This window comes from Tachysurus vachellii, chromosome 15, assembly GCF_030014155.1.
Source record: "Tachysurus vachellii isolate PV-2020 chromosome 15, HZAU_Pvac_v1, whole genome shotgun sequence".
In the NCBI taxonomy this organism is placed as follows: domain Eukaryota; kingdom Metazoa; phylum Chordata; class Actinopteri; order Siluriformes; family Bagridae; genus Tachysurus; species Tachysurus vachellii.
Genome location: NC_083474.1, coordinates 85,294 through 95,563, shown reverse-complemented (window position 1 = coordinate 95,563; position 10,270 = coordinate 85,294). Strand labels below are relative to the sequence as shown.

The following is a 10,270-nucleotide window of genomic DNA, read 5'->3' as shown; positions in this document are numbered from 1 at the left end:
TAAATGGACCAAAGACAGGTGAGTTAAAGTTTTAGACTTAGATTTTCATTAACAATTAGCTCTCATTTAAAACATATATATATATATACTATTATAAGTATTTGCTAATTATTATGCATTTATCATTTATAATTTAATGTAAATTATGTAATTCCAAAACTTTATTTTGACCCCCACAGCGAGAACACTGCTATTCCCGTCTCTCAGGATGGCCAGCGGAACATTCTGGGAAATGGAACTCTGTTGTTGCGCTCTGTAAAAGCAGAGGATTCCGGATACTATACCTGCACAGCCACCAATACACTAGGATTTGATACCATAATTGTGAACCTTTTAGTGCAAGGTAAGGGGCTATATATATATAAATATATATAAGGAAGGTTGTAGATTAGAAGACTTGTCTATAAGACAGTTTGTATCTGTGGTTGTTTCAGTCCCTCCAGATCAGCCACGTTTAACAGTCTCCACCACCTCAACCTCCTCTATTACTCTGGCTTGGATCCCTGGAGACAATGGAGGAAGCTCCATCAGAGGTACAATAGTTATTTCTGTCATTTCTATGAATTCCTTGTTTGCTTAATCAAATTACTTTTTCTTTTTTACTTGAACTCGTCTTTCTTGACGTCAACTCTCACACAACCTCTACCGTCCCTCTTTTAGTCTTATATTCTCAGAGTGTCCTATTTGGTCCACTTGGCTTCTTTTGTCCAGCTGTCACTGTTCACTGAGTCTATTTACATGTTTATACACTGTTTTCTCCCCTTTCTATTGTCTAAGCAAAGTCAGCATGTGTGTATATGCCACACTTTTCCTTGTGTTCACTTAACAAGGGCCTTTCTTTCTGATCAACCAATGCTTTACACTTCTTTATACCTCCCTAGTATATGCATTTCCCTGGATAACTGTAATAATCTCAGTTCTGGTTTGTCTGATTACAGTCTGGTCACAAAAAAAGTATTCATGGAGAAGACTACTGTGTGTGTGTGTGTGTGTGTGTGTGTGTGTGTGTGTGTGTGTGAGAGAGAGTGTGTGTGTGTGTGAGAGAGTGTGTGTGTGTGTTTGTATGTGTGTGTGTGTGTGTGTGAGAGAGTGTGTGTGTGTGTGTGAGAGAGTGTGTGTGTGTGTGTTTGTATGTGTGTGTGTGTTTGTATGTTGTATGTGTGTGTGTTTGTATGTTGTATGTTGTATGTGTGTGTGTACCAAATGTATTTCACATGTAAACACCAGAACCAGTCTAATGGCTGTTGTGTAGGAGCCCCAACAGCAGCTTTTACTCTCTCTTTTCTTCTAGATTTCAGATTAAAATGTATGATCTTTGAATTATCTGCACCCTCTAGTGGTAGAGAAGGTAACTCTCCCACAACTCATAGGATTTAACAGAGCTAGGGTTACTGAATAAAACTCATTCCAGTCTTCAAGGTGCAAGATAATACTCCTAGTGTATTAGTATAAGTCTATTAGTCATAGCCATTTGTTATAAATACACTTAAACCTTTATTTTAAGTTTCTGTGTATTTGCAGGCTTTGTGCTGCAGTACTCTGTGGATAATACAGAAGAGTGGAGAGATGTGTTTATTAGCTCCACTGAGCGCTCTTTCAAGCTGGATAACCTCCGCTGTGGCACTTGGTATAAGGTCAAGCTAGCTGCTAAGAACAGTGTGGGAGCTGGTAGGATAAGTGAAATCATTGAGGCAAAGACTCATGGCAGAGGTAAGAATGTCTAGAATGCCTAGGCCATCTAAACAGAAGTGTCTGTAGACGTTAAGTCTGTATGAAAGTCTGTATATTTTCTTCTCATATAAACAGTTCAGCACTTTATAGAGGAAATAATAATCAACACAAATCCTTGAGGTCCAAAATCCTTTCCTGTCCCCTCTACAGAGCCACAGTTCAACAAGGACCAGCCCCTGTTCACTCACATCAACTCAACCCATGCTCGGCTCAATCTCCAGGGCTGGAGCAGTGGCGGCTGCCCAATTAATGCTGTGCTGCTTGACTTTCGGCCCAAAGGCACCTATGCCTGGCAAAGCGTACGCACCAACAGCACAACTGATGTCTTCCTGGCTGAGTTGCGTGAAGCCACCTGGTACGAGCTGAAGATGAAGGCTTGCAACAGTGCTGGCTGTGGAAACCAGACCTCCCAGTTTGCCACACTAGACTATGATGGCAGTGAGTTGGCCAATGAGAACCTGTTTACAATTATGTGATTTAGGGGTACAGGGGGATGAAACATGATTATTTGTGACTAGTCTGAAATCTCTATGTGTGCATGGATTAGCATCTCATCCAGGGTGTATTCAAAGATTTAAAGATTAAAATAAGGCTCAATTTATCAAAAAATGATACTTTACTTAACATAAATGCTGCGATTTAAAAAATTTTCATTTTCTTTTATTAAAAACCAAGATTTTCAAGATGATCTCATTTTTGTGCTGTTCCTTGCAAGGTACCATTCCCCCAATCAAGTCCGCACGTGGGGAAGGTGATGATGTAAAGAAGCTGTTCTCCATTGGCTGTCCTGTCATCCTAGTTACACTGGGCATGGCCCTCCTCTTCATCATTCGAAAGAAACGCAAGGAGAAAAGACTAAAGAGACTTCGAGGTAAGGAAGAGGATGGAGAAAGAAGTGAAGTGTAGATATAGGGAAGTACCTGAGAACAGCAGAAATAAGAACGTAAAATATTCAATATTAAAGGTATTTGATATCTAGAATAGATACATGAAATATAATGTTTCTTCTGCTATGCTTCTTTAGATGCTAAGAGTTTGGCTGAAATGTTGATCAGGTAAGAATATAGTGGTCTAGCATAAAAATAATTTGGCCAAGAGCAGGATTAATACTAATTTGTCTTTGTGTGTATTAATTTGTGCGTGTGTGTGTATGTGTGTGTGTGTGTGTGTGTGTGTGTGTCTGTATGTTTAATACCTGGAGCAGTAAGAACAACCGCAGTTTTGACACCCCAGTGAAGGGCCCACCCCAGGGGCCACGGCTGCACATAGATATACCTCGTGTACAACTGCTTATTGAAGATAAGGAGGGCATCAAACAGATTGGTCTGTCATTTCACTGTTTGTTTGCGTACATTGCAGCATGCCATGCCATTTAGGTTGAATTTTGACTTTTGAGTTTTTTCTCTCGTGTGTATTCAGGTGAAGACAAAGCCACCATACCAGTGACAGATACGGAGTTCAGCCAATCAGTAAACCCCCAGAGCTTCTGCACAGGCGTGTCTGTACACCATCCTGCCCTCATTCAGAACACTGGCCCCTTAATTGACATGTCTGATATTAGACCAGGAACCAGTAAGTTCCTTGTTTTGCTCAATATCTTGTTGATGAAATATCACAATTATGTAAAATGGGCTTTATTTCAATTAGACACATTTCCATAATTTTCCCATATCCTCATTCTATTCCCAGATCCAGTGTCAAGGAAGAGTGTTAAGTCAGCTCATAGTACAAGGAACCGTTACTCAAGCCAATGGACCCTGACAAAGTGCCAGGCATCTACGCCTGCCCGCACCCTGACCTCCGATTGGCGTACTGTCGGCTCCCAGCATGGTATCACTGTAACAGAAAGTGACAGTTACAGTGCCAGTCTGTCGCAGGACACAGGTAAACAAACATTTACATACTGTAAGTGTAGCCACAGTATAACTGAATGGTTCAAACAACTCAACCTTAAACTGATTTGAAAACTGTCTGCCAAAATATCACATCCTTTAAACCTTTGATAAGTAATAGCATTTGAACCCAAAACAAATAGCTGAATAGTTGATAACTGTTATACCATAAAAAAAAAGGTAAAATGTCAGCTACTACAATTTTCATTATCTATTGAATTTTTTTTCGTTTCCAGAAAATAATTTGTGTTTGTGCTCAAATGGAAGAATTATTATTTTTAATTTAAATGTGAAAGATCAATGCTGTCAAACAGAAATATTTTCATAAGATTTTACTAAAATGTGTTACGTTTGGCTCGAGAACAGATGAAGGCTACAAGTGCAGAAGGTTCATCTTTATTAACAAAACATTGAAAAAGTGTACAAAGGTCATGGTCAGGGACAGCACCTGGGAGAGCTCTGTGCTTGAGTCCAACATCTCTGCCTTTTCATGGAACGGGGCTTTTAGCTCTGCATCCGTGAAGTGACACTGCTTTATCAACGGGAGGCAAAGTCTTCTGTCATGTTTGACTCCAGAACAAATGCAATCTGTGTGGAGAAAGTGCAGGAGGTTCCACTTTATTCAAAACGACGAAGATCCAAAATGTGGCAAAGGCAGGGAAGGATCAGGACAGGTTTAGAACAGTACACTATGCTAAACACTACACTATGATTGGGCTAAAGCAAAACCTGACAAAGCTTCTGGCATAACAGGAACAGCAATACGCAGGTGGTTCTGTGACGGGGTAGACAAAGACATGTACACTTTAAAAATAATGAGGCAGATGAGGCCTGGAGTATGCTGTGAAATATGATCATGGTCATGACAATGGTGCAGAGTTTGGGACATGAACATAGCCTGAGAGTGGAAGAGGGCCTGCAGAATGGGAAAGGCATGCAACAGGATCTGGGAGGCTGCCACATTGACCTCAGCAGGAAGCATGGCTTGCAACAGGATCCAGGGGCCAGCACATCAGCCTCTGTGGTCAGCTTGTTTTAAGAGGCTGCCATGTCAGGGTCTGGGAAACCACCATTGTCAGTCTCAGCATGCAGGTTGGCTTGCAAAGGGTCTGAGAGGTTGCCATATCAACCTCTGCATTCAGTTGGCTTGTGTCAGGGTCTGGGAGGCTGTAAGAGATCATTCCAGATCAGGAATGGCATCTTCAGCACCAACACACTGTGCACTGGGCCCTTCAGGGATGCATGCTCAGTCCACTGCTGTTCACTCTGCTGACTCCTGACTGTGTAGAAATTCACAGTTCGAATTACATCATCAAGTTCGCCGATGACACGACCGTGGCTTAAGACACCATGAGCCTAAAACACTGTTCAAATTTTTTTTTTTGTTTTTTTTAAATACACACATACAACAAACAGGGGAGAAAATGCTAGTTTGAGTTTTTCATGAAGAAATAGGTCTTCAACCATCATTTGAAGATAGCCAGTGACTCAGCTGTCTGAACCCCTAGGGAAAGTTCATTCCACCACCTCAGTGCCAGAACTGAAAAGAGTCTTGTAGTATATCTACTTCATATCATGAGAGATTTATGATCATACCTATTAACATCGCGTTAATAGATAGACCTGTCAGCATTGAGTTGCAGTAGTCCAGTCTGGAGATGACGAGACTGAACAAGTACCTGAGCAGCCTGTGTGGACAAAAATGGCTGAATCCTTTTAATGTTGTAGAGAAGAAACCGACATGAGTGTGCCACATTAGCAACATGAGAGGAAAAGGACAGTTGATTGTCCATGGTTACCCCAAGGTTGCGAGATGTGACTGAAGGGGAGATCAGATCGTTATGCAGGAATATTGCAATATCATGACCTGGGGATGACTCACATGGGATGATCAGCAGTTCAGTTTTGCAAGGATTGAGCTTCATCTGATGAGCCGTCATTCACAATGATTAGTCTGCCAGACATGCTGAGATCTGAACAGAAGCTGTGGAATCTAATGGTGGGAAAGACAAGATAAGTTGAGTATCATCAGCATCGCAGCGGTAAGAGAAGCCTTGTGGGACACCAGTGGAGGGTCTGAGTGGAATAGATGTCACTCCCCTCCATGTTACATGATATGAGGGACCTTCCATGTAGGAAGCAAACCATTCCCATGCTGATCCACAAATTCCAGGATTGCATGCTTGCAGACAACCACAAGTGAGATTTAAAGTATGGTTTTGTAAAGTAGATCAAAACAGTACTAGACACTTATTTACAATGCGCTAGAGGTTTTGGGGATACTTACGAACCTTTCATCTAAATTCGTTAAGTCCTGCCCACAATTCGTACTTTAAGGGAGACTGACACTATTCCTGATTAATCAGCTGAAAGAACTAAGCTACTAACCAACACTATTGGATCAACAATGCTATGTAATATAACAAAATTCAAATTGCACAACTCTAGAACAAAGCGAGTTAAGCAGATAGTACACAAAACCAGAAACCTACTTTACCAGAAGACAATATATTCAAATAAAGAGAGGTTTATTAATTTTCAATAACTCATCAAACTGCTGCTTAAACATAAGTTTTAGTATGTTTACAATTTCTCTAGTTGCACAATGTAATTTTTAATATACAAATTGCACACTTGTCAGCACTATTTTGTGTATTTGTCTTGTTGTTTTACCTGGTGGCTTGGGAGGCTGCCTTATTAGACTTGCCATAAAACAGGGCTTGGAACCTGGTTTGGGAGACTGCCGCATCAGCCTCAGCATTTAACAGGGCTTTGAACAAGGCCTTGAACAGCGCCTTGAACAGCGCAGTGTGTGGAAGATGGCTTGGGTCAGGGCCTGGAATGTGGCTTGGAACCTCACTTGAGAGGTCACCACATCACCTCGGCATGGAATAGGGCTTAGAACACTCAGCCTTTGGACATAGTTCTGTGCTGGGGCCGCCTTATCAGCCTCATATTGGACCATGGCTTGTTTAACAGTCTAAGCAGCAGATTGAAAGGATGTGGGTGACTGGTCTGGTGTGAATTAGAAATAGCATGTGTTTGCTAGCTGAGGGAGGAGTTAAAGATTTACACTTAATTCAGTTTGTTTGATATAAGCAGGTATTTAATAAAATATATTTTAGAAAATTTTATACTTTAGCTTAATGCAATTATAAATGAATGAGTGAATGTATTCTTACTAAATTATTTTAGTGAACAGTTTTCTATATTCATCTAATAACTTTATTAGCCTTGTGTCTATAGTGTAAAACTGAATATACTATATTTCAACACCAAGCTCAGAGACTGTTCGTTTTAAAATATGTATATATTTTATACTTTAACATGTAAGCTAGAATTCAATTCTAGTCTATTGGTTCACCTTCAAACCATTTGTTAATCATTCTATCCCTTCTTTCTGGCTTCCCTGCTTTATGTCTCAGACAAGGGCCGTAACAGCATGGTTTCAACAGAGAGTGCTTCCTCTACATATGAGGAACTGGCTCGTGCTTACGAGCATGCCAAGCTGGAAGAGCACCTGCAGCATGCAAAGTTTGAGATCACGGAGTGCTTCATTTCAGACAGTTCTTCGGACCAGATGACCACAGGTACTAATGAAAATGCTGACAGCATGACATCAATGAGCACGCCCTCCGAGCCAGGCATCTGCCGATTCACAGCATCTCCACCAAAACCACAGGACTATGACCGTGGCAAGAATGTAGCGGTGCCAATTCCACACCGTGCCAACAAGAGTGAGTTTTTACCAAAATTGTGTTAGTACATGTTCCTTTGCATGTTCTATTTTAACATGATTAGTAGTAAATAACTTGTTTTTGCATCAGTACCATTTATTAGGTTTTGTGAATCAACATACATTTGAATTTAAATAACAAGAACAAGAATGAGATTGTTTTACAAAGTTCTATCAATGCTAACTAATCATTTTTGTTTTGTCTTTTTTTGTCTCTTTCGGCCCAGGTGAGTACTGTAATCTCCCCCTGTATATGAAGACAGAGCCATTCTTCCGCAAACAAGCTGAGATGCATGACCCATGTCCAGTGGTGCCACCACGTGAAGCTTCTATTCGAAGTTTGGCAGCTCGTGCCTACCACACACAGGGCCGCCACATGACATTAGACCCATCCAAACAGGCCCTGACACTCAGCCATGGTGGCTTAAGCAGCCTAACCAGCTCAGGAGCATCTGGGCCAGCCTCCAGTACCACCACTGGTGGCTCCAGCATCAGCTCGGGCACATCCACACTGCCCCAGAGGACTCTTACCATGCCCAGCTCCTCCTCCACCTCCTCAGCTGGCCAAAGCACTGGAGCTGCTGGGGCTGCAGCTGGAGCTGTGGCGACTTCTGGCTCCACAGGAGGAGGTGGCATGAGCAGCAGCTCCAAGGTTGGTGGTTCAAGAGACTCTCTGCTGGAGAGCAGCTCATCTGGATTGGGCAGACTGCAGAAGCAGAGTGCTGGGGCATATTCAAAGTCCTACACACTGGTGTAGGTGCTGTTCTCCCTCCTCCTCACACATAAAAACATATAAAATTGTATACATCAAGATACATTTAACTTCTGCCTGGCACAAGGTGGTGAACAAACTGTGCACTGACTGGACTTATCTATCACAGGGGTCTCTTTCGCACTGTCCCTCTTGTTCTTTCTTTGTCTCCCTTGCTCTTATTTCCACCCTAATCCATTTTTCTGTTTGTCCAACCAACTCAACCCCCCCCACCCCACCCCCCACCCCCACCCCGTTTCACAAACTATATTCCTCCTTTGGCCATCTGTCTTCAATTATACTATGCCAAACCTTATATTTTTTTCCACCTTTTTTTTGTTCATTTTGATTTTTCCACTGAAGACACCTTGGACCTTATGCACAAATTACATTTGATGTGCACTTGTTAATTTGACTACCTGAGAGTAGGAAAATTCAACAATTTTAAAATATATATTGTTTCACTCTAATATGTCTAGATGTTTTTAAGGAGATAAATATGTTCCTTTTTTATGTCTCTTGCAAAAGAATAAGCATTGCCTTGGAAAGTGCTTATGCATAAAGAAAAGCAGGCTTGGTGTCTTTTTTCCCTTCCTAGTCAGGCTGGTTTGGACAAGTCCGTGATTGTGGCGTATGCTGATAAAGTTAAGTATTTCGATAGTTTTTTTTTTCATACAGCTGATAAACACACTGCAAAGTGTTAATGACTATTTTAAAAACAAAACTGAAAAAGAAAAACTGGAGCCATTTTATGGTGGATGGATTGTTTTTCCCCTATTATTTATTTATTTATTTATTTATTTATTTTACACTTCTAGACTTTTCTCAGACCTTTGCATGTGGGTCTGTCTGAGTGTGCATGTGTGTTTATATATGTAAGTATATATGTACACATGTTATAGGCACACATCATCAGAAGGCCTAAACATTTGGGTTGAATTCTTGGGGACAGAAAAAACAAACAGGTGTAAAGCTTTTCCCTGTATTCTGCTATGCTTCAACATTGAGATATAGTGCTCACTGTCACGCCATAGAGAAAATGGAAAACTAATAAGGTGACAGATCTACCACACAGCAAAATGAATTAACACTTGCAGTGCTCATTTGTGTCCAGAGTTAATACTATAGGTGTTTTTATTTTTTCTGTCACCTGGCCCCATGCTCTATGTCCCTTAACTATAACTGCATAAGGATGGCTTCTGTTCTGATGTCTGTTTCCTGTACTTGAATCATCCTTCCCTTTTTCATGTAAACATCTCACAGATTTTTATGGATGGACAGACCAAAGGTGTGTCAGGAATTGAAGAATGATGGATCAGAAATAGAGAGAATCGGAAGTGTGTGTAATGGCAAGATTTCTGCTGATGTCTAACAAGCTTTTCTTCATTGCACTTGTTTATACCTCCACCAGAGGGCTGTATTGTTCCATGTCTGCAGTGACATGGATACTAGCTTTGTTAGTAGGGGTGAATGCAGTAAATGGTGGAAGCAAACTGCAAGAAAAGAAGTGATGATGAATTGATAATGCGTCTCTCTCTCTCTCACGTCCTTTAAACACCAACCAAACCTTGTATGAGTTTCACACTGCACAATATTAAATAAACCAAAAAGGGAAAAAAAAAACAACAACAAAAAAAACAACAAAAACAAAAAACCATTGGCTGATGGGCATGTAGAGCTGAAAACATACTGGTAAAACTCTTTCATTCACTGGTCCAAAATAGAGAAATGGGAATCCCAAGTGCATGTAAAATAATAATAATACTAATAATAATAATAAATAAAAAAATTAATAAAACATTTAAAAAAACAAAAAACACAATTCACGTGAGAATGGAGAACATGGTGCAAGTGCTAAATAAATGATTAGATAATCATATAAATAACTAGTTTTAAAACATTTTCTGTATCACATTCAGCTTTTATTGTGTCTCATTTATTTTGTTTGTTTTACATTCATCAAATAAGCAGAACTCATTGCATTTTCGCAGCTCTACAACTCTGTCCTTTGGCTCAGTTTGCACCTCACAGCTCAGTTTAGCAGCTCTTATGTTCAAAGAATGCACAAAATACAACCTAAAATACACAAAATGTGCAGTTCATACCTTGCAGTTGGGTTAGTTCAGGGTCAAGACACTCTCCCACTGCTTCACGGACACA

The 10,270-nt window shown here is 40.6% G+C and overlaps 1 protein-coding gene across 1 annotated transcript in view; it reads left to right on the top strand.

Moving 5' to 3' along the window:
* dscaml1 (Down syndrome cell adhesion molecule like 1) overlaps positions 1 to 8,434 on the top strand; it is an 87,944-nt gene extending 79,510 nt beyond the window's left edge. The window contains exons 22-33 of the mRNA XM_060888719.1: positions 1 to 18; positions 180 to 343; positions 435 to 533; positions 1,522 to 1,710; positions 1,882 to 2,169; positions 2,447 to 2,602; positions 2,756 to 2,786; positions 2,936 to 3,054; positions 3,151 to 3,303; positions 3,421 to 3,615; positions 7,049 to 7,360; positions 7,587 to 8,434. The exon at positions 1 to 18 is cut by the window's left edge and continues 100 nt beyond it. Coding sequence (XP_060744702.1) covers positions 1 to 18; positions 180 to 343; positions 435 to 533; positions 1,522 to 1,710; positions 1,882 to 2,169; positions 2,447 to 2,602; positions 2,756 to 2,786; positions 2,936 to 3,054; positions 3,151 to 3,303; positions 3,421 to 3,615; positions 7,049 to 7,360; positions 7,587 to 8,116 — 2,254 coding nt within the window. The 3' untranslated portion in view covers positions 8,117 to 8,434. The remainder of the gene's footprint in view (positions 19 to 179; positions 344 to 434; positions 534 to 1,521; positions 1,711 to 1,881; positions 2,170 to 2,446; positions 2,603 to 2,755; positions 2,787 to 2,935; positions 3,055 to 3,150; positions 3,304 to 3,420; positions 3,616 to 7,048; positions 7,361 to 7,586) is intronic.
* Positions 8,435 to 10,270: the final 1,836 nt, after the last annotated feature.